Source organism: Nerophis ophidion, linkage group LG02, assembly GCF_033978795.1.
Source record: "Nerophis ophidion isolate RoL-2023_Sa linkage group LG02, RoL_Noph_v1.0, whole genome shotgun sequence".
NCBI classification, from domain to species: domain Eukaryota; kingdom Metazoa; phylum Chordata; class Actinopteri; order Syngnathiformes; family Syngnathidae; genus Nerophis; species Nerophis ophidion.
The window spans coordinates 39,221,495-39,246,971 of NC_084612.1; the positions used below are offsets into that span (position 1 = coordinate 39,221,495).

A 25,477-nucleotide genomic window follows, 5' to 3' on the forward strand; every position below is an offset into this window, starting at 1 on the left:
TGCTAAAAATGTTTTTGCTTGCGCGCTTTGCACGCTCACATGAATTATTTGTGCCCCAGGTGTGCCCCAGTACAGTATTAGGTCTAGTGACGCCCCTGGCCACGTATAGTGTGCGTGTGTTTGGTAAACGAACGTTTTTTTTTCTTCTGAGGCCTTCAAAGTAATGATGGACGTGAAAGATGAGAGAACATGGGCCACCATCAAAGCCGGAGCAGACCCTGACTACTCTGTCCTGTAGGCGGCGACAGCGAGCGCGTTGAGTGTAAAAACAACATCTCACCTTCATTCTTTCGTGCCACTGCTGCCGGAGCATGTTACTGGGAGCCACCATGGAGCGCATTCGCCGTCATGTAGTGCAGCGTTAAAAAAAACAAAGCGGCGTCAATAGTCGTCGAGTGGGGCTTTGACGTGGGGGGTTACGAGCAGTCGCCGTCGTCGAGCCATGGCCACGCGGGAAGAAGGAGAGGCTGCGCACGGCAAAGCGAGGCACCACGACGGAGGCGCGAGAGTAAACAGCTCGGAGGGCTTGAGGAACGGCTACGTAAAGAGCTGCGTCACCCCCCTCAAAGTGGACCAGCACGGGGGGTTATGGTTCAACGTGTGCAGGTTTTGCGGCGAGGACTCCCAACTTGTCAAGGCTTCTGCCCTTTACGTCGGCGCCGTTGTCGTCCTGGCGCTGTCGTTCCTTCTGTCCCGGAGCTCGCAAAGTGACCCGCGTTGGGATTGGCGGACCTTGTTGTCGGGCTTTTCGCAGTCCGCCAGTCCTCTCTTCAGCATCGGCTGTGCCTTCTTCTTCCTCACCTTCTACCTGCGGAGGAGACGGAAGGAAGGCGGGCAATGGTGGCTGCTGTCACTGCCGGCGTCGTGCTATCTCGGGGACTTCGCCGTGCTGCGCTTCTTGCAATGGGGAGAGGAGCAGCACCAGATACAAATGGTCGGCAGGTTGTTGTTCGTGTTGGGATGCGTGGGTTTACTCACGCTCGTCCCCACGCTGAAACTCAAACACAGCGTGCTCGTACTGCTCTTTGCCAGCCTGGTGTGGCTGCTCTCCTTCACCAGTTTAGGCGGACTGCCCGCGCTGCTCAGACCGCTGCTCGCCTGCGTCGCCGGGCTCTGCGGCTCCTTGCTGGGGCTCGGCTTCGACCGCTGCTACCCGCCGAGGGACGCTGTGAGCGGGGGCGCCTGCGCGGAGGAGAAGGTCCCGGTGATCAGAGCCAGGAGACGCTCCAGTTGTGTTTCTCTGGGGGAAACGTCGAGCAGCTATTACGGCAGCTGTAAAATGCCCCGGAGACCGTCGTTACCCTGCATATCCAGAGAGCAGGTACGTGCAGTTCCACGCACCTCCACGTTTGTTGTTATTGCAGGCCCGACGGGCCCACATGTGCAACAGAGGGAAACACGCCTGCAACTTTCACAAGCAAAATGACATCACAGATATTGCTGTAAGTTTGAATGCCGAAACAAATAATTGTTACCTAATAATTAGGGCCTTTACATTATACTGTATCAAATTCACAACAATACAGAAACCAAAATCTATGGCAGGGCTATTCCACTACTGCACATTTCCAAAAAGCTGGCCGAATTTCTCTCTTCACTATTATTGTTATTTTGTAGGTGTGCAACAATTAGTTTTAATGCCAACGGGATTCAATTAGGAATTTGTGGTAGCACAAGAATTCAGGGATGATATTATCTATCATCAATCAATCAAAGTTTGTTTATATAGCCTTAAAGGCAAGGGTCTCAGACACGCGGCCCCCACCTTAATATGAAAGTTTAATGGTAGTGCGGCCCGCAAGTTTTATATGAATGGCGCTAGACAGCGTTCTGTTTTTTGGGTCCAAAATGGCTCTTTCATTGTTCTGGATTGCCTACCCCTGCATTAGTGGAAAAGCGGCAAATGAGTGAAAACGACAGAGACATTGCCATGGAGACGGGGGTTGTCTTACGTGCCTGGCTGCAGTCACACCGCGAGACCTGTCCGTCAGTAATAACAGTCCCCGATAACCTGGACCAATTAAAACCGTTAGTTTTTTTTACTGTTTAAGTTGCATTGCCTCACACGATGAGCACTACATATATTTCTATATGACGCCGAATAACACTCCAGGGACCGTCACTTTTTTGTGCTTGCTATCCAGGTACTTTCCCGACTATAACCTGCCAACCGCCGTGTTGCATTATTTTTAAGAAATATTTTCTTTCGGCCCAGCCTCACCCAGACTCTGCCTCCAGTGGCCCCCGGGTAAATTGAGTTTAAGACTCCTGCCTAAAGGCCTACTGAAATGACATTTTCTTATTTAAACTGGGATAGCAGGTCCATTCTATGTGTCATACTTGATAATTTCGAGATATTGCCATATTTTTGCTGAAAGGATGTGGTAGAGAACATTGACGATAAAGTTCGCAACTTTTGGTCGCTAATAAAAAGCCTTGCCTGTACTGGAAGTCGCAGACGATGAAGTCACCTGTGTGAGGGCTTCTCACATTGTTTACAATGGGAGCCTCCAACAAAAAGAGCTATTTGGACCGACGAAATGACAATTTCCCCATTAATTTGAGCGAGGATAAAAGATTCGTGGTTGAGGATATTGATAGCGAAGGACTAGTAAAAAAAAAAAAGGCGATTGCATTGTGAGCGATTCAGATGTTTTTAGACACATTTACTAGGATATTTCTGGAAGATCCCTTATCTGCTCATTGTTTTAATAGTGTTTTAGTGAGATTTTAAAGATTGGAAAGACTTACCTCGAGGTCGGATGGCTGCGATGAACACGCAGTGTCTCAGAGAGAAGCCGAGGAGCCAAGCTCACAGCTGCAGGACGACGAATAATCCATGAATGTTTCCGATAAGATATATATCACAATTTCCCCATCCGAAAACATGCTGGTTGACGTAGAGAAAACATGTTCGCTTGACCGCTCCGCTTCACAACAAACAAAGAAACACCGGCTGTGTCTCGTTGCTAAAGACAGCTGCAATCCACTGCTTTCCACCAACAGCATTGTTCTTTATAGTCTCCATTATTTAATGGACAAATAGCAAAAGATTCAGCAACACAGATGTCCAAAATACTGTGTAATTATGCGATTAAAGCAGACGACTTTTAGCTGTGTGTGGTGCAGCACTAATATTTCATTACAGTCCGTGACGTCACGCGTGTGCGTCATCATTCCGCGACATTTTCTACAAGAAACTCGCAGGAAATTTAAAATTGCAATTTAGTAAACTAAAAAGGCCATATTGGTATGTGTTGCAATGTTAATATTTCATCAGTGATATACAAACTATCAGACTGTGTGGTCGGTAGTAGTGGGTTTCAGTAAATGGCATGTGTCTCAAAGGGCTGCACAAGCCACAACGACATCCTCTGCTCAGAACCCACTGTAGGAGCCGAAATGCTGTTGAAGTTAATTTACATTTTCTGGAAGGTGCTTTACGTTTACTCAGCCAAAAGGGGTCTATTTTCTTTATTTGCATAATGCAAAAATTTATATATTGAATGCTTAGAGTAATTATATAAAGCTCACTTTATTTGTAATCATTACATTTGTCAAAATAATTTGATGACGTAACTGTTTTAATTGCTTGTATGGTGTAAGGATTTGTGTGGTAAGATGGTTTTTGGGACGCAAGGTGTTATGGGTAATGGCAGTCTGGTGTGGTGGAATCGAGCCACACAGTTTTTTGACCTCACTCTTACTTTTTCTAACTGTTACTGTAATAAAATCTCTTTATTTTGTCGTTCATTTGTTCCCTCATTGTTATTTTTTTATGTTTTTGAATTTTTAAGTTCACAAGTAAATAATACGAAACGAAGAGGAGCGTCTGTAGTCTTGTTTTGTTGTTGCCGCAGCAAGGGAGCAGGAGAAAGTAGAGGAGCGTCAAGCTAAGGCTACATTAGGAATCTACACCCACATCAGGGCAAAAAAAAACTCAACCCAAATGGATACAATGAGAAACCATGGTAACTTTCTCCACTGTCATTTCCGTTGTGTTGGTCACATCCTTTCTGGCTTAAAGTTGTCTTGCGGCTTTATGTTATTGTTTTGTGTAGTTTTTATTTGTTATGGCTTTTGCAATCGTGTTCTAGCTTAATTTTTTTTTTTTAACTTATGACATTGTCTTGTGGCTTTTCGTTTGTTGTAAACTTTCTCAGCCACCGAAGCTCTAATGTTTTGTTTTTGATGATGCCACAGATGGGCAGACAGATTTGAATAACGTTTAACGTCCCTATAATTAATAAACATCATATAAAGTTTGCCATTCTTAAATGTTTTCCTTTTTCTACTGATAAAATCGATCAATCCCCTTTTTATAATGGTCTTGGATTGATACCTGTCTTCCCGAAGGCAAACTTTCCAAGCACAGATCGATGTAGTTGAATCTAAGTAATACAAATACCGTATTTTTCGGATTATAAGTCGCTCCGGAGTATACTTTGCACCGGCCGAAAATGCATAATAAAGAAGGAAAAAAAGATACATACGTCGCACTGGAGTATAAGTTGCATTTTAGGGGGATATTTATTTGATAAAATCCAACACCAAGAATAGACATTTGAAAGGCAATTTAAAATAAATAAAAAATAGTGAACAACAGGCTGAATAAGTGTACTTTATATGACTCATAAATAACCGACCGAGAACGTGCCTGGTATGTTAACGTAACATATTATGGGAAGAGTCATTCAAATAACTATAACATACAGAACATGCTATACGTTTACCAACCAATCTGTCACTCTTAATCGACAAATCCCATGAAATCTTCTTCCTCGATGTTGCTTCTAAACAACTCTGCCAACTCCAAAGGTATGCGCCGTTTCCTCTTGTCGTTTTCTGCTGCATATTTCACTACATCCAGCCTGTAATCTGCAGTACATGATTTCCTTTTCGGTCCAATTTTTGTTCAGCCCTTCTCAGTTTCTATACGTTGCCGCCAACGATGAAATGATCCATTTTAATAGCTATGGCAGTAGCATATAGCATATGGCAGTTAGCATTCCATGACCCAAAATGCACTTCTGCCATGACCCTCCCCCACCAAATTCTTATTGGTTGACCTGTGTGTGATGATTGCTTTCGTGTGTGTGACGATTGTTGACATTTTCTTTGTCTCTTTCGCAAATGAGATAAATAATATTATTTGATATTTTACAGTAATGTGTTAATAATTTCACACATAAGTCGCTCCGGAGTATATGTCGCACCCACGGCCAAACTATGAAAAAACTGCGACTTATAGTCCGGAAAATACGGTAGATATATCAATATTTTGATTAATTGTTACACCTCTATTATTTAAAAAAAAAACAGCATTTTCTGTCGTGGACATTGGTTTTTGGTCTATTTATTTTTTCATTAGAAAACAAATGCCGTTTTTCAAAATGCAAGTGTCCACTGCAGTGGACGCTGGCCATTATGGGGTTAAATTGTCAATTTTTACCAGTTTCCAATGGTCTAAGTTCCTCTCCACAACAAAAACACTCTAGTGTATTTATTATATTTAATTTGTTGCAAAAATGTTAGTTTCTGTCGTTTAAATTACCTGAAGTTGGAGCAGATGGAAGCCGACAGAGTGAGGTGAAAAGTGACTTTGGCGCTGTAAATATGGAACTTGATCGATGCTATTTCGACATAAACACAATGCTTACCCAAATAAACCGGAAAAAATTTCCCCGGCTAGCTGGACGAAACACACAACCATCGAGTGAGTCATACTTTAATATTGTACATGATACGCGCAGCACGTCATGCGTGTTATTACAACTACAGTACATACGCTGTCTGGCAAGCTATGTACGAACAAAACATGAAATGTGGGCTAATACTTTACTAACACTGTTGTATGATTACTCACGTTTTTCAGTCAGTAAAGATTGATGTTTTATCGCATTGTGTTGTGCATTACAAACTCATGCATTTTATGCTGAAGCGGAAGCGAGCTTCTACGGCTAATACCGAAGCATGCCGATGTGTTACTATGCTAGAAAAAAGAGAGAACAACAATAATAATGTCGCTACAGTATTCTTATTAACAGGTTATGGAACATAAATGAAGTATTGTGGACAGTTTTTGAATGCAATGTTATGGTGATTTAGAGGTAGAATTGATTGCTCCCGTTTTGTCTTGTCTATCATAATGATTGTGAATGATAAGCAGAATAAAACAAAAAGAGAAGTTCCCCTTGCAATGAATAATATTTAACTCTACCTTGATATTTAGCATATGTAGGATGCATTAGTGTAGTAAACAGTTATATTTATTTATCACTTGTGGGGAAGTGTCAGGATGTCCAGCCATTTTGGTTGTGTAGGGCTGAGCGATATATCGATAAACACGATATATTGCGGGTTTGTCTCTGTGCGATATAGAAAATGACTATATCGTGATATTAGAGTATACGTTCTCAGTTTTTAGCTGCGGGCATTAAACTGCATGCGTCTCTCCCTCTTTCTTGTCTCTCCTTCTCGCAGAGTCTTAAAACAAGCGCACCTTCTTATATACGTCAGCGTGCAACGTCACACGCCCTCCTCTAGCAGAGAGGTAGCATCATGGGTAACAATAGCTGTGATGCTAGCGAAGCCGTGCAAGTTGTAATACAAGAGAAAGAAGGTGCAAATATGGTAAAAAATGAAGGAACAATTAATTCCCAAGAAAAACAGCAGGGGGTCCATCGTCTGGCGGTGGTTCGGCTTCAAGCGGGAATATGTCGAATAGACAACTTTAATTTGTCAAGTGTGGGGCACAAGCGTTGCTACCAAAAGTAGCATTACTGCTAATATGTAGCATCATTTAAAAAGTCACTAGCTAATAACTGTTTAATAAATACAGTTTTGGTAAATTGACCTAGTTGTGATTTCCTTCTCTGCATGAAAGTTTAAAATGAGTATATATTAATGAATTATGAAGAAGAATGTTTTAATGTAGACACATAGAATCATCATACTGCTGTGATTATATCCATCAAGTGTTCATTCAAGGCTAAGGCAAAATATGGAGATATATATCGTGTATAGCGATATGGCCTAAAAATATCGAGATATTTAAAAAAGGCCATATCACCCAGCCCTAATTTGTTGCTTTTGTTTTTTGTGACTTCTGACTGTTAAAAACACTTGACACCTTGTGAATTAAGGAATACATTTTTTTAATGACTAGTTATTTTGTTCCATTATTTTCAACAATGTTTACAGTTTTTTTCTAAAATCAAACAGCAGCAACATGCTCATAGTAGTACATGTAGCCTGCAATATCCACTGCGACCGTGTAGGTAGTCATATTCTATGAAATGCCCACCCCATGTCAGCAATGTTTTCCTAAACAAAAAAATAATCTTCACAAACATAGATTCAGTGTTCAGCGGATGCCAAACCATCAGCTGAAGCACATTATTTTTGTGTCCTTCGCACTCTTTTGCAAAAGATAAGAACCCTTCCCCCAACAAAAGTACAACCAAACTATGTCAATGGTTTCCTTGAGTTGTTTTTACTCAGTATTGTGTTTGAGGCTGTTAGCCGATTTGAGTCACATTGAGTTGAAAGGCCTTTCAAACGGAGAAAGGATAACCTAGGTACAGAACAGTTTTTTGAGTTTTACTGTACACCAGAGTAAAGGGAGCCCATAAAAACATGAAAGTTTTGAATTCATAACTTTGATACGTGAGACACGACTTGTTGACCTGACCTGTTTTTAAAATGCATTTTCTGAAAGGTGTTGCTCTCTTTGTAGCCAAATAACAGTGAAATGCGACATAACAGCATGGAGTGCAAAAAAACATTAAATTGCAAGTTGAAAAACAGACCGAAAGTCATCACTTAGTTCGGTTGCTATGTTTTTAGGGCTTATGATGTATCTAGCATTTTGTAAAACTTTAATAGGAACTGTATTATTTGACTTCTTTGTTGTAACATTCTGCATCGTTAACGTTATTGCTCCTCATTTGATACAAAATCAGAAACCAACATTTGGTAATTTTAATTGTTTGCTTTCTTGACACTTTGACCTAGTCTTGTGTGCCTTTCTTTGGTACCATACTTTGATTCAACTCCTATTGCAAATGGTCACATAACCTGAGAGCAGTTCATATGCACACCAAAAACACATAATTGCTCTTCATGCTTGCTTAAAGGGGCTGTTTGCAGCAATTACACTGATGCCTGGAGAGCGCTAACTTTCCAATGTATTTGACAAAGTATATGCTGCCCTCCTACGGCTTTTCGTACGTAATGAGGAATTTACGTACTTAAGTAACACATGGAGAACGCACATTTGTTTTAGATGTTGTTAGCTAATAATAGCAATTTGGATAGCTAACATTAGCTGTCATTGAATGTTTATTCTATCATAAGAACAACATTACCGCAAAATGTTTGTTGCTTCTGTTGGACTGCTTTTATACTGTAAGTGTGTACACGCCGCCTGCGCGTACGTGTTGACAGGACCGGGTGAGTGGTTGCCGTAAACACCAATTATTTTATTCAGGCCGGTAAAGAGGTTTATTACATAAACTTTGTGGCTTCACGGTGGCAGAGAGGTTAGTGCGTCTGCCTCACAATACAAAGGTCCTGAGTAGTCCTGGGTTCAATCCCGGGCTCGGGAACTTTCTGTGTGGAGTTTGCATGTTCTCCCCGTGAATGCGTGGGTTCCCTCCAGGTACTCCGGCTTCCTCCCACCTCCAAAGACATGCACCTGGGGATAGGTTGATTGGCAACACTAAATTGGCCCTAGTGTGTGAATGTGAGTGTGAATGTTGTCTGTCTGTCTGTGTTGGCCCTGTGATGAGGTGGCGACTTGTCCAAGGTGTACCCCGCCTTCCGCCCGATTTTAGCTGAGATATGCACCAACAACCCCCGCGACTCCGAAAGGGACAAGCGGTAGAAAATGGATGGATGAGTGGATGTATCTGATCATGGCGCGGCGCCACAGCTAAACTGAAGCCACCACACCTTAAAAAATATTTTTTATTTTACGTGGAAACAAATATAACGGGATATATTGTATGAAAGGATAATAGCCTATTATTTATGCCCTACTGACTAGCAATGCACAGAAAATGTGGCCACTGAAAAACTTTAAACAACCGCAAGCAAGGCGCACGTGAGAATCTGGAGCCTTGGCGGTAAGACGCTTTGTCGCACATTTGCTTCGGCGGCTTGGACGATTGGGCCGCAGCTCTCGAGCAGCGGGACGCCAGGCTAACCCAATCCTTGTCCTGAAGTTATGAGTCTGACTTTTCTGAACCGCCCTCTTCTAACATGTGATGCCAGAAAGGTGGCGATTGCTAAAGACTGCAAGGGGAGTTCAGTTTCCCCTAAAATAAAACTGGTCAAATATGACTTTTGTGTTTGCATTTAATTGATTAAATGCGTTAGGATAAGTTATAATTTTGTTTATAATCCGCTAGTTTGGTGACAGCAGGCGCAACTTAATGCTCGACTTTGTCCCGCCCACGGACGCTGAGCTAATGAATAACAGTGATTGAAAGGGGGTCGCCGATGATTGGATGACCAGTCTAGAAAAAAATCCCTTTTTGATTGGCGGCAAAATGAGCGAATCAGCAATCTTGAAATATAAAACACTGCCAAAGCATTATTCAACTTTCATTTTGTAGTTCCTGCTGATATGGAGAAATGTATAATATACAAAGTGAAGTTTTTCTTTGTAAAATCTTGCATGTTTGTATATTTTACCTGTGTTTATGTTTAGAGAAGCTGGAAAATAGCTTCCCCTATTTGAAAGACAAGCAGCTGCAAAAAAATCTAAGAACAAATATGTTAATATGCTTACCAACTGACTTGTTTTTAAGAGTATGTAAATTATTTTATCATTAAAAAAATATATATGTATCAACAGTTATGCAAATTATATGATGTCACATTGACCACGCCCCCACCGGCACATATTTATTGTAAACTGTGGCAAACCCTAACTGCCTACAAACACTTGCTAATGTGTAATGTCATGTAGTAGCATATTATTGCCTCTTTGAAATAATTAAATATGTTTAGTTTGTCAGCAGCAATATAGACAAACTTAGAGGTATGGAGGACGGGTTAGGTAGGTCCACATCCATGAATTTCACTTTAGGCACCACTGCAAAATAAGATCGTATTTTGCTGGGTTTTTTTCCCAAACAAATGACGCATGAATTAGGGTAATTCTGGTTTCTCTTTAAGGCTTTTCTTGGTGGCGCAGTGGCACCAAGATAGGTAGCTGTTAAATTTGTGAATCATTCAGTCAATATATGATCATTATCCAGCCATAGATGGTAAACTGCACACTCCAGTATATGGCTGATGACGCTTGACACAACTCAGACTCAGGCCTAGATTCCCTGACAAAATGAAAATTGCAAAAGTTGTACCAATTCATAAGAATTGATACACACACCACTTCACTAACTACAGACCAGTTTCATTACTTCCACAATTCCCCAAAATCATGGAGAAACTATTCAATAGCCGATTAGATACATTTATCAACTAAAGTGGTACGCTCGTGGAGAATCAATTTGGATTTAGAGCAAAAATCTCAACATCAATAGCATTAATCAAAATAACAAAGGAAATTACCAATGCAAGAGACGGTAAAGAATGTGCAGCTGCAGTATTCATGGATTTGACAAAAGATTTTGACACAATTAATCATGATATTTTAATACAAAAACTACAACGATATGGCATCAGAGGTTTGGTATTGAGCTGTGTAAGGAGCTATTTAACCAACAGGAATCAATATGTGAAGATGGGTGAAAATATGTCAACACATTTTTATATATCTTGTGGTGTACACCAGGGATCAATACTGGGACCAAGATTGTTTAATCTTTATATAAACGACACAACTGCTTTCTGTTCAGGAGAGAACACACAGAAGATAATACAAATAATAACGGAAGAAATGAACAAATTAAAAAAAGTGGTTTGATAAAAACAGACTATCTTTGAATCTCAGTAAAACTAAAATAATGCTATTTGCTTACAGTAGAAAAGAGCATCAGACACGAATACAAATAGACGGAGTAGATATTGAAAAGGAAAAAGAAACCAGATTTTTGGGAGTATTAATAGATGATAAAATGAACTGGAAATCTCATATACAAAACATACAACATAAAGTGGCAAAAAAACATTTCAATAATGAATAAAGCAAAATACGTCCTGGGCCAAAAATCACTTTATATTCTCTACTGCTCACTAGTGTTACCATATCTGAGTTATTGTGCAGAAATATGGGGAAACAACTACAAATGTGCGCTACATTTGTTAACTGTGTTACAAAAAAGATCAATTAGAATAAGAAAGAATAATAATACATAATGTTGGATATAGAGAACATGCAAACCCTTTATTTATTGAGTCAAAAATGTTAAAGTTCGGTGATTTGGTAAAATTGCAAACAGCTAAATTGATGTACAAAGCAAATTATAACCTGCTACCAAACAATGTACAACGATTCTTCTCAATTAAAGAGGAGAAATATAACCTTAGAGGAAAATGTAATTTAAAACATTTGTATGCACGTACAACACTTAAAACCTTTAGCATATCAGTATGTGGAATGAAATTATGGAATTAATTAAGTAAAGAAGTTGAACATTATGCTGATATGATCCAGTTTAAGAGTCTGTTCAAATTAATAGTGCTTACAAAGTGCAAAGAAGAAGAATTATGAGAAACACTTTCAATCTTATTGAAAATAAGATATTCTTCATCTCAGTATGTTAATAATGACTGAATTAATTAAGTACATTTTACAAAACTGTTGTGTTACTCATTCACGGATGTCATTTTGCTATTTTGCTGTAAAGGTCAGTGAATGAATGTATATATTTGTGGGCGCTCTGACGTGGGAAAGGGGTAGGATTAAATAAGCTTTGCTTCTTCCTACATCTTTTTTTTGTACCAATGATTGTCACACACATACTAGATGTGGCGAAATTATTCTCTGCATTTGACCCATCACCCTTGATCACCCCCTGGGAGGTGAGGGGAGCAGTGGGCAGCAGCGGTGCCGCGCCCGGGAATCATTTATGGTGATTTAACCCCCAATTCCAACTCTTAATGCTGAGTGCCAAGCAGGGAGGCAATGGGTCCCATTTTTATAGTCTTTGGTATGACTTTTCGGACATGATGTATTGTGAAATGATATGAATTTGCCTGATGTATAATGTTGTAGGTATGTCATGTTCGAAATAAACTAAGAAAAGAAAGAAAGAAAATAGAAAAAGAAGTTAGTAAGCAGACTCGCACAGTGCAAGCTTTAAACGTGTCAAATATTTTCATGGATGCTGTCTGAGCAGCAATCCTGAAGAGCCTAATGGTCTGTAAATACAATCTATTGTGTCTCTCTTTCGGTTATTTTCAGGAAAATTAGTTATTTGGTTAAATGGTGCACATCTTGAAAGATATTCTGGTTATCTTCTGTAGTGGTACAGCATTGCGCTTAAATGTCACTATGATGGACATTGCTTAGGTGCTGTCATGTCCTCACTATTTGCTGACGCATGTGGCTTGCATTGCTTGTTTTCCCCTTTTTAGGTGTGTGAGTGAGTATGTCGAAAGCGAGTCTGCAGCTGTCTGCGGGCGGATTTTGTCACCGAAACAACGTCATTACTGTGCATGATAGCGACCTCAAAACAGGTGGAGATGCAAAGATGCAGCGTACAATGTAGATCATGCTTTACAATAGTTGTTGTTAAAAATGTAATAAATAATATATTGAAACATTGTCCAAGTGCTAATCATTTAAAATGTTAACTTCTTAGTATAAGTGCGGACATAGTTTATTTCAAATGACCTTCAGTAGGGTTGTGCAATATAAACGATACATATATTCCAAGGACCAGGAATAGCTAAGCATGCAACTCACGGAGCGAGAGAGCGCAGCAGGAGACAAAAAGTGATACTAACTGCTAGGGATGTAACGATAAACAGCAAAACGATTGGCTTGGGCGATATAACGATTGACTTGGGCGATATAACGATTTTATCGCAACATTTTTTAAAGACGCTTAAAAAAAAATAATTCGCATCTTGCGCCATCCCATTACTTCCTTACCTGCCGCGCACATAGCAAAACCGGGCTAATGCTAACGAGAGCGAGAAATTTGTTCCCAAGATAAGAAAAGTGTTGTCACTACTTAACCTTGGTTTAGTGGCAACATGCGTGGAACACATGACTGCACGCTACAAAGTTTGTTTCATCGGCACAACTAACTTGTTCCAGCATCTGAAAACGAAGCTTCCAGCCGAGTGTGGCAAATCCAACTCTTTATGAGGCGAACAAGACACAACAACAAAACAACTACAGGGCTAAAATTCCCCTTAATATGGTGGAATCATTTACACCAGGTATGTACAGTATGATGAGAAAGAAGCACAATGCATAGAGCGATCACTAAAGCAGTCGCTTTGCACACTGCCATGATCTGTTAATGAAAAATGCTGCGTTTACTTTATCCACTCACTGAAAGAAACTATAGTCCTCAATGTTTTACTTCATTATTCATTTGGATACAATGTTTAATATGACAGTTTTATTTACTGAAGTATTACTTCATTATTCATTTGGATACAATGTTTAATATGATAGTTTTATTTACTGAAGTATGTTATTCAAGAAAAAAGCTTGAAGTTTTTACTTTTTTGATCTCATTGTTGGTGATTATTTGCATGCAAAATGTGCAATGCTACATTTTTGGTAAAAAAAAAAAGTATTATATTCAAGCAGAAGTATTGCATTCCAAGGGAAGTTCCTAATTTGATTATTTTAAAATGTTTTTGTAAAAAGTACAGTTTATATCTAATCTAAAAAAAACATTATAAAAACTAGATGAAGCAATTTCTGAAGGAATTGCGTGTGAATGCTCCAATGCTGAAGTTGAACAAAGATGCTGACAGAATGTCGAATTGAATAGTTTGATTGTTGAAATTATTTGAATGTTTACGAGTTTGAATTTCCAGAAAAAACGGAATTTGGTTTGGAACTTGGGAAAGTGTTCGTTTGAATGTCCAGGATTAGTGGGATGTGGTAATGTTGAAATGGTTTGAATAGTTTGAAACATTTGGAAATTGTGCAATTTGGAAAAATGTCCCATTCATTTCAATGGGAACTTCCTGAAAATTTGGAAATTTTGGGAAAAGTGGGATTTAAAAATAAAAGATTAGGAGCATGAATGTCCTGAATGAGCTGAATTGGTAGGTGTTGGGATTGTTTAAATCTGTCAAGAAATGTTGTAGTATTAACAGGTTTTTAATTTATTAATTTAATTTAATGGGTATTGCCAAATTTCAGGAAAGCCCTTAAACCAACTGTTTTTTTTGTCCTGACTGAGAGGAAGGTTTTGACACTGGAACGGTTAAAATGGGTTTACACATGTGAGAGGAGTCATCGCACTAAAAAAAGGTTGGAAATAAGGTTAGGAAAAAAAGGGATTTCCTGGAAAATTTTTAAACATGGAAAAATGTTTTTTTGAATTTCCAGGATGAATTGAATGCGTTGTAGGTGGATTGGTTTGGATCAGTTTAAATATGTGGGAATTGTGGAAAATAAAAAATGTACAATTAATTTTGAATGGGGAAAATGTCCCTAATACCGGGAATTCTAGGAAAAATCCGGAAATTTTTTGATTGTTGAAAGGGAGCTCACAATTTTTGAACAGTGCTGAATATTTTGAAGTTGGAACTGTTTGAATCGGATAAAAAATGTGGGAGTTGTGGAACTTTGAAAAACAGGATATCTGTTTTTCACTGTATTGGTGTAAATACATTTTGTGAATGAATTCCCCCATAATAGACCAACAATCTTTTTGTATCTCGAAACTTAAATATGTATTGTCTGGTCGGCTATACAAAAGTAATTTGTAATAAAATAGTATCCATATATTTAAAGACAAATCTTTGTGTTTCTGTTCATTATTAGTATAAATATTTAGCTCTGTTTTTCTTTTTTGTTGATTTTTTTCCATGCCCATAAAATATCAACCACATAGCTTAAGTTGTTCAACAGTCAGGGGTCTCTGTTGTGGTATTTGACGCTTCATAATGCACCACACATTTTCAATGGGAGACAGGTCTGGACTACAGGCAGGCCAGTCTAGTCAAAGCATGTGTTGGGCAGGTATCTGAAGTCCACACCTGTCGCTGTTTAATAAAAACAGTGCAGTCTTAAATGCATGCAGAGGATTTCGCGGAAGTGAAACAAGGTGACCAACTGCAGAAGCCTGGAAAACTAATGGAGCTCTGTGCCCATACATGATGGTTTCCGTCATGGGCAGAAGCCGCTTCATGGGGATTCATAAGGAGCCACTGTTGCTTTCTGCTGCCGCGGAAATTTTAAATTTGTAATTTGATATGCAGTGTAGCCTGCTTTTTAAATGTTAATATTGCTGACAATCACCCTCATTTAATTGTGGCAGCATAAATTATGATCGTGATTCAAATTTGATTAATTGTGCAGCCTTAGCTGAAGTCATGTTTTTCTTTCGACTACAAACAAGTTATGATCAACAGCACCTCTGCCGGTTGTAGTCAAGTAATGCTCTCCATTTAGTCTCATTCGCTTCAAGACTTGATCATTCAACGATAGTAAGTTGAAATAAATTAATCGAATACCACAAATACAATCATCGCCACCTTCTCAACACAGTATGTACTTAGGAGTGTCATGCCAATAATTCATCTAGGCTGACCTTTAGACAAGACTGTATTTTTTTCTAACACACATTTGAACATGAACATAGAACAGTGTATTCTCATCAACCTCAACATACATGTACAATATACAATGCAAGAGCAAAAGTAATGTTTTCCTTCATAAAAAATAAAGTGTAGTTTTGATTGACACTGCCAGAGAGGTATTATTTATTATTTTGGTAGTAGTTTGCAGTGTATGACAGCACTACATTAAACTGAGAGATGTCCCTTATATTTTGTCTATCTACAAAACCCAAAACCAGCGAAGTTGGCATGTTGTGTAATTTGTAAATAGAAACAGAATACAATGTTTTACAAATCTTTTTCAACTTATATTCAATTGAATAGACTGCAAATCAAGATATTTAAGGTTCGAACTTAGAAACTGATTTTTTTTCCAAATAATTATCAACTTACATTTTAATGGCAGCAACACGTTGCAATAAAGTTGGCACAAAGGCATTTTTACAACTGTGTTAGATGGCCTTTCCTTTTAACAACACCTAGTAAACATTTGGGAATTGTTGAAGCTTTTCAGGTGGAATTCTTTCCCATTCTTGCTTGATGTACAGCTTAAGTTGTTCAACAGTCCGGGGTCTCAGTTGTCGTATTTTACGCATAAAATACACCACATATTTTCAATGGGAGACAGGTCTGGATTACAGTTCAGGGTACTAATACACCCCCATACCAGCACAGATGCTAACTTTTGAAGTTTGCGCCTATAACAGTCCGGATGGTTCTTTTCCTCTTTGGTCCAGAAGACATGACGCCCACAGTTTCCAAAAACAATTTGAAATGTGGACTCGTCAGAACACAGAAAACTTTTCCACTTTGCTTCAGTCCATCTTAGATGAGCTCTGGCACAGCAAAGCCGGTGGTGTTTCTGGGTGTTGTTGATAAATGGTTTTGTCTTTGCATAGTAGAGTTCTGACTTACACTTACACTTACACTAGTTACTGACAGTGTTTTTTTGAAGAGTTCCTGAGCCCATTTGGTGATATCCTGTACACACTGATGTCTGTTTTTAATGCACTACCGCCTGAAGAATCGAAGGTAACGGGCATTCAATGTTGTTTTTCGGCCTTGCGGCTTGCGTGCATTGATTTCTCCAGAATCTCTGAACCTTCTGATGATACTACGGACCGCAGTTGGTGAAATCCCTAAATTCCTTGCAATATCTCATTGAGAAATGTTGTTCTTAAACTGTTCGACAATCTGCTCACGCATTTGTTCACAAAGTGGTGAACCGTGCCCCATCCTTGTTTGTGAATGACTGAGCATTTCATGGAAGCTACTTTATTGGCCAATCATGGCACCCACCTGTTCCCAATTAGCCTGTTCACCAATGGGATGTTCCAAATGAGTGTTTGATGAGCATTCCTCAACCTTCTCAGTCTTTTTGCCACTTGTGCCAGTTTTTTTTAAACATGTTGCAGGCATCAAATTCCAAATGAGCTATTATTTGCAAAAAATAACAAAGTTTACCAGTTTGAATGTTGAGTATCTTGTCGTTGCAGTGTATTCAATTGAATATAGGTAGAAAATTATTTGCAAATCATTGTATTCTGTTTTTATTTACGATTTACACAATGTGCCAACTTCACTGGTTTTGGGTTTTGTAATATACATACAAAGTAATAAAAACACTTCTCAGTACGTGGTCAAGGAATGCTCTCCAATCAACTTATATTGCAGCTTCAGTTTGGTTTGAATGTAAGTTTCTTCTTATATTTGACTGCATTATTTCTAAACGTCTACTAATAATGTGAACATTCCTAAATTACAGTTGGTAAGTTTATCTACCTGGGTGGGTCGTTTTCGACCAGCTGGTCCAGTAAGTCATTTAGTCTGGTTGGGAATCATTACAGTTGATTCTCTCCCAACACTGACAGATGTTTCATGAGAGGCGGGCAATGAAGCGTTTGAGCGAGTATATGTTCTCAACTCCTGTGCATGATTTGCACACACTCATGGACAGTACTGTATTCTCTTTTGAAATGCTTGTGTGTGTATGTATTTAGAGAACATGTATGGAATATTTTGCTTTTGTGAGTGTGTGTATGTAATTAAAGGTGGTGTTGACAATTGAAGCATTCTAGAATTTTTTTCTACTAGCAAAATGTTAGGTCCCCTACATATAATGGCTAGTATTATCATAACAAATTTCAATTAACCGTTTGTTATTGTCCAGGTAAAAAAAAATGACAGGATTTTTTCAAACAATTAATTAAGACTGCCAATTCGAGGCATTTGTTGCTCATTTGTTATACACACAAGTTTTTGACCTCAAGTAATGCTGTATAGGAGTTTTTCTCAAACGTTTAATCAAGTACCACCTCAAAAAACACTTGGCTCACAATTATCAACATTAAAATAAAATATTGAGTAGGCCTCAGTATTCATTAACAACGAGGCAGAGGTTTTATTTACTAAGTATATTAAATATTTTTGGCCACCTTATAATTGTACACAGTTTGAACACTAACACTGTTTGAATATTTGACTGATTCTTTGACGTAGTGCTAGATGGATGACTGGCATGTATTGTGTGTGTGTGTGTGTCTGTGAGTGTGCGTGCGTGCGTGTTTGCGTGTGTTTGTAGGATGGGGGGTACATGGGGCCGATAATTCCTTACAGTGCCCCTGCTTTAAAGAATTACTGAGAATGACTGTCACTGAACAAAAAAAATCAAACTAAAGACTTTATAAGGCGAGGGTCCCTGGTTCAATCCCCACCTAGTACGAACCTCGTCACGTCCGTTGTGTCCTGAGCAAGACACTTCACCCTTGCTCCTGATGGGTGCTGGTTAGTGCCTTGCATGGCAACTCCCTCCATCAGTGTGTGAATGTGTGTGTGAATGGGTAAATGTGGAAGTAGTGTCAAAGCGCTTTGAGTACCTTGAAGGTAGAAAAGCGCTATACAAGTACAACCCATTTATCATTTATTTATTTATAAGTTGTGACATCGTTCACGACACATCACCTGCTGCATGTTTCCTCACCTCATTAACTCTCAGTCATAGCTGACAGACGCTGTATTGAGAAAATAAAAACAACATCAAATAGGGTTTCTTAATCGCTGTATACTTTTAGTGTGCGTACAAGTGCGTCTGTCTCCAATATTGTCCACTCCTGTCGCCATCTAAACACAGCAGTGCGCTTCTGTTGCCAAGTTAAATGTGATGTCAGCGAGGGTTTTAGTTGAGCGCTATTTGTTAGCTTTAGCAGTTGGCAGTGGCAGTTTGTCGAATCTGACAGCTGCTCTGTTGAATCTTTTAACTGGATTGTGTTACTTCTGGTTCATAAAGAGATTGAATGAGACTGAACTTAACTGAACTGATTGTACTTCCATGGCTGTCATATGATTTTGTCCACAAACGGGGTATTGTTTGGATTGAAAGCTTTTTGATTTGGTGTTCATTATTCACACATCACATAGTAGCATAGTGTATGTGTGCATGTGCTGTCAATGTGTGACGTTGCCTCCTCCTTTTTGATATCAATTTAATCTTAATGTGGTTCTGTTTGTTGTTTACATTAGAAAACGGTATTTCCTGCATTGAACTTGCTGTGCTTCTGACGCTGTCTTGTTGACACAAAACATATAAAAAGTAGCGTGCCACGTTACATCAAGCGTATCACTAATGGTCTGATCTGGTACGTACAAGGAGAGTCGAACGGCTTAAAGAATCTTGTATCTTTCACACAGTTAAAACAAAGCATTGCGAAGGCCCGCGGTGGGTGTTGACGCAATGTGAATTCTGCCCTGTGTTCTAAATCACAAAGTGAGGAAATTCAATGAAACGCGGGTAAACGCTGGGAGTAACTATCAAAGGCAGCATCAAAAGATATTACATATGGGTATGGCAGTATTGTCTCAAATACATATCTCTTTCTAAAATATACTGGTGTAACTCGTAATTCTGGTATACTGCCCAGCCCTATTGTTATGTTCTTGTTCGCCTTGGAAAATGTTGTATTTCCCCATTTGGGTGGATGCTTCAGTTTCAGATGCTGGGATACGTTTGTTTTACCCCTGCCTTTTTTAAATACATTTTGCAGCATGCAGTCATTTGTTCCACGCCTGTTGCCGCTATCGTAAACCACTGACAGCCATTGCTAGGCGTGTGAATCCGTGCTAAGGAAATAAGGGAGAGGGTGTAAAAATTATGCCAGAGCAGAAAGAAAAAAAAAAAATATTTAAATGTTTTCAGATTTCTTTTGGGGGTAGCAATCTATCTAGTGTGTTTTCAAAGTGCATTTTTGTGTCGCATCTTGACAAACATGATTGACAACTTTGCCTGTTTCTGCTTGGACATCAATAAAACATTCTGCAAAACTCATTGGAGGGCGGTTGTGTCTCCCCAATCATGCCCGCCTGAGCAGGGCACTAGTGCGTCTGCGGTGGGGAGGGCCAAGCCTCGCTCTGTTGTCTAGCTCTTTGTAGTATGCGCAAAGCACTTAATGTGTGGCTTCAATCCTTTGCTCATGGCCATGCTTCTGACTATAAAAAAAATAAATACACATTTTTGATTGTGTTCTACCTGCTAAACAAGAAATATTGTCATGTTTCACATTATGCATTACTGTATAAAATTACACACTTGTCACATGAAAACATGCTGCCTGCTTGATGTTTTCTCTGACACTCGATGCAGGATTGAATTAATAGTATCACTATTTGAACTGCCTGTTCATACAGCTGATACTTCAAAAGTATGCAATGTCATGGTTATAATTTGAGCCAAAATATTACATATATTGTTTTGTATGCAAACACATCATGATAGTGTCGCCTATAAAATTGGACTGAAGGAGAAATGGCACCGTTACTACCACATTCTTTCTTCTGTCTAATGAAAGTGGTCTTTTATTATTAATGGAAAAACTATAAATGACTGGATTTGATAGTACGAAAGTGTTGTAAATCATTCTATCTGTTCACGTTTATCTCCTATAAATACAGATCCTGTTTAAACTTTTTTAACTAACAGTTTAAGTTCTCAAAAGTTTTTAAAAATGAGTCATGATTCACTTTATTTCATTGAGCTATCACTTTTTTGTTTTAATTCTTGCCAAGATTTGCTTGAGCATAGCAAATAAGACAAACTGCGATATTTGTTGTTTTTTCAATTGTAATAATTTATCTCCACTGAACCATGCTAATGTTTTCTAACAAAGAGATGAGTATTTTGTCCAGCAAAACAATCACATTTTTTTTTTTCTCAATGTAGTCTAATTCTTTGGATCTTTTCTTGTTGTTCTATTCTGAGTAGTAGTAAACAGGTGTCAAGGGACGGCGTGGCGCAGTGTAAGAGTGGCCGTGCGCAACCCGAGGGTCCCTGGTTCAAATCCCACCTAGTACCAACCTCGTCACGTCCGTTGTGTCCTGAGCAAGACACTTCACCCTTGCTCCTGATGGGTTCTGGTTGGCGCCTTGCATGGCAGCTCCCTCCATCAGTGTGTGAATGTGTGTGTGAATGGGTAAATGTGGAAGTAGTGTCAAAGCGCTTTGAGTACCTTGAAGGTAGAAAAGCGCTAAACAAGTACAACCCATTTATTTATTTAAATAATAAAGACAGCTTTTGAAAGTACAAGAAAATGCTTTAAATTAGAGAAAAAACAAACACACATCATAAAATGTAAATGTATTTTTGTATGTCATACATTCATTTTAAGTTGATAGCATAAAAAAAAACGTGACTACTGCAACTACTTGACGAATGCAAAACTTCCTTTGCAGCACCGTCAATGCAGTGGTGAATTCAGTGTGAGGACCCTCTTTTTGTGTGGTTTCCAGTGCAAAGAAGGCAAGCGAGGATAAATAATATACTTAACTAAGTCCCCCGTCCTCGACGACGGGGTAGAATCGAGGAGCAAGCTGTGGAAGGAATTGCTGAAAGGGGAGAACGCTGAAAAGACAGAGCAGCTCTCAGCTGTCACGTTCGCTTGCTGTAAAGCGGGGTGGAATGATATAACATTGACGTCACAGCCGGGTGACGTACCACCGGCTGATTATAAAGAAGACAAAAAAAATGCCAAGTCGTATTAATCATCCTGTATAATAACATAGTGTGTGTGCCTGCAGCGGGTATAAGTGACGCAGGAAATGTCCATCCTAAGAGCCTATATGCAGCCCAGTGCAGAATATGTATCAAGAAATTGTCCAATCGTGTTTCAAATGATTTGATAAATACTCAATGCATTTTATGGAGACATTGTTGATTGGATTGGTAAGTGTTTTGCACCAGTTATGTTATTTTAATCTCTCTCACAAAAGCAGCATGAAGAGGTTTTTTTACGCTTTATTATTTGCCTTAAATATACTTGCTTCATTATCTTTCTTCTCATTCTTATTTTGTTTGGGAATTACCTACATTACCTACCTTCCTCAGTAAGTCTCTTTTGTTTTTTTTCTACCATCGATGCATTTTAAAATGTTTAGGTCTTTTTATTTGCGAACAAATAAAAAGGATCCTCTTCATGACAGTTGTTGCTACGTTGTTTTAATGGTATCTGCTTCGGGATTGTATCCCGCGCGTTGAGTCTGGCGCGTGCACAACACGAAAGGTGCTCTACGGCCGCACACTCCCTTTTGAGTGAGCTGATTTCCAATCGCATAATATGTTAGTGTGTTAGTCCAATTTTTCCAAAACCGAACACCATCGGATTAAGGTGTTTCCATGTGCTGTAGGAGTCTTATTTAGAGTTGAACTATTTGAGAAATTGGATTAATTCAGTGCATGGACATGGACGGACTGTGTGTGTCACAAATCGAAAGTTGAATCAGTATGTACAAGATCCCTCTGTCTTTAATAAATATGTGTGTATTTAGGTGTAAAACTGTTTCACATTAGGTCCTTGTCAAAAAGTTAAATGTTGTGAGATGTCGTGTTTGGCCGACTGTGGAGTAAAACAGGATGCAGTGACTGCATTGTCAGCCTGCTGGTGTGAGTGCAAACAGATGAGGAAATGCTGGAGCGGGTACTCCAAAACTCTCGTTGCCCTGGAAACGGGTGTGCGTCACAATCACCAGCAATTAGCTTGCAGCTCTTTAGTTTTCATGATAGGTCCAGCAGAAGCAGGCCATAATGACCCTGGTGTCTGAGGAGGCACTGTCAGAACAATCTTCACAGCATATTGATAACACTTTTAATGCTGTTACTTTATTTAACATGTTATTATTCATTATTACATCTATGAATTAGTTTATGTTGAGCTGTATTTGCTGTGAGATGTCCTCAGTGTAGTCCCCTGGCCTCACTAATCTGCTTGTTTTATAATGATGTAAATAGGTTGCTTTTGGCCGGGTTTGTGCATTGTTGAGGCACATATTTTTGGTCCGTAGAGAGAGGAATGCAGCATTGTCAGCGTCAACGTTTTTTTAATGTAATTCAACGGCACACTTAAAAATCAAATGACAATAAGTGATGATATCGTGTTTCCAGAGCGACACAATCAGGCATTTAAGTACTTGTCTTACATGTTTGTGATAGCACAAAGAGGTCCCACAGTGGGGACTGTTCTGGTAGCTCACAACAAGGCTGTTGAACCTTGCATGGACTTGCTCAACCAAGTGACAGAAAGAAGGGAAAGTATGTAGTAAAGGCTTTTTTCATACCGTCATTGAGCACAATACTGGAAGCATTCACTGCCTGTTAATAGTCACCAGATGACCTAACATGATATAAGACGGCTTTATGATCATTTCAAGGGTTAGACAAAACCAATGATTTCACTTTGTAAGGCATTTCCAACGATTATTATGTCACTTTGCTTTACTGTTTAATCCAAATATTACACAGCAATTGTGCCACTTTTGTACACACTAATCTGCCATGTGACTTTTCTCTTTCTTTCATCCCGTCGGTCTGTTTCTCATTTTCTCAGAATTTTCTTTTCTGTTTTTCTCTGTGTGCCTCTTTTGAAATGGTGTCAGCACCGCTGCTTTTACACCAAAAGGCTGTTGCCAAGCGACGGTTGACGTCAGACACAGCTACAGAGGAGGGCTTGTGTGTGTTTAGCAGCTGACGGCAGATCTCACTGAAAAGGGCAAAAACTGTGAAGCGCAAACTGCAACCAGTGTATTTGCCATTTCCCATTGCCGCAATAGCTGCACTGACCAAATAAAAGTAATTTTTAAGTTCAGATGGAAATATTTCTGATTAAAAATCCTTTTTCCCCACCTTTTCTTTAGTCTGTCACTGTCTGGCCTGACCACCCCTCCCCCAGTGCACTGCTACACACACAACCTCAAATGCCCCTCCGCCCCACTACACACATTCATGGCCTCCCTTCACATAATGTGAGAGAGATTTTACTGATTAGATTTTGTGTGTGAGACGAAGGAAAGCCTCAGCCTTGTTATCTACCCCATCCGGCAAAGTTTGCTCTCTGACTGCCTGTTATTGTTCACCTGTGTTTTTGCCTTCCCCCACCACACATAACATTACCTCTCTTCCATTTTCAGTGTTACTATATGTCTCTCAGCCATGTTTTTGAGCACCAAACTTACAAAAAGTCCATCATTTCCATTTGTTGGCCCCACTTCTGAAAGAAGTGGCACTAAAACAATCTTTTTTAAAAAGTTTTCGGTTGTTAATTAAAAAAAACAACAATAACCTTCTTCCTAATGGACATTATACCAACTTGAATTCACCCCATTTGATAAACCCTCTTGGGACAAGGGGTGATTTTTTCATTTTTTACAATAAGTGTTCTAAAAATATAGAAAAGAAAAATTATGATAAACACCTTGAACCTTTGAAAAAAAGAAAATAAATAATCTCGTTATTTCCTAGGTGGATCATGAGAACTTAAATTTTTTCGGATATGTTTGTGTAATATTTATGTATTTATGTGTTTACTGATTTATGATATATTTTTTTTATTTAAGTATTTTATTCACTGTGCTGATACAAACATAACAAAGAAATGGGATAAAACTGCTGTTATAAAAAAGGATTAAATAAGATGTGCTTCTTCCTACTCCTTTTTGGACGTGCTGTTCTGAAACAACTGGAAATATGTGATGCATTGCATTTTAATTGTATTGTATGAAAATCGAAATAAACTGAAACTCACTGAAAAAAAAAAAAAAAAATGCCAAACGTGTAATGTTTTATAAAATGATTTTAAGCCTTTGAAGACATTTTGATCAAATCATGCCACAGTATAAATTTGCATAACATGAGTTATTTTACCGATTTAAACCTGTAACATTATCTGACTTTTATAATGGTAAAAATGTAAACAAAAAACAAATTTTTTTATATATTTTTTAAACTTTATTAAAAAATGTGACTAAAAAAGTAATACAAAAATATGAATTCAAAACGTATTTACGCCCTTCAAAAGCGTAAGGACTTTTCTGTCCTGTTTGGCATCGAAGGTAATTAAAATTGAATGTTCCCACCACTTCACAAAGGACAGCTTTATATTCCTAAATTTTAAGCATATTGATCAGAGCTTCGCAAGTCTGCCTGCTGAAAGATAGGTTTCGATCCAAGACCGTTTTAAAAGGGAATCGATCGATTTTATCGATATTACAAAAAAGGAAAGCATTGGATTTAAGAATGGCAGGCTTTATATAAAGTTTTACACTTGTAAAAATAAGGTTGTTAAACATAAAGTCTATTTTGCCCATCTGTGACGTCATCAAAACAAAATGACTGATGGCTACAAAGGCTGAGAAAGGTCATAACAAATGCAAACGCAACAGGACAATATGATTATCTACAACAACAGCTTTCAGCCGCAGCAGGATTGCA

At 38.8% G+C, this 25,477-nt stretch overlaps 1 protein-coding gene across 1 annotated transcript in view; it reads left to right on the forward strand.

Annotated features, from left to right (window-relative positions):
* The first annotated feature begins 258 nt into the window (after nucleotides 1–258).
* The window catches only part of pde3b (phosphodiesterase 3B), a 145,044-nt gene continuing 119,825 nt past the window's right edge, over nucleotides 259–25,477 (forward strand). Inside the window, exon 1 of the mRNA XM_061883459.1 lies at nucleotides 259–1,321. Coding sequence (XP_061739443.1) covers nucleotides 443–1,321 — 879 coding nt within the window. The 5' untranslated portion in view covers nucleotides 259–442. The remainder of the gene's footprint in view (nucleotides 1,322–25,477) is intronic.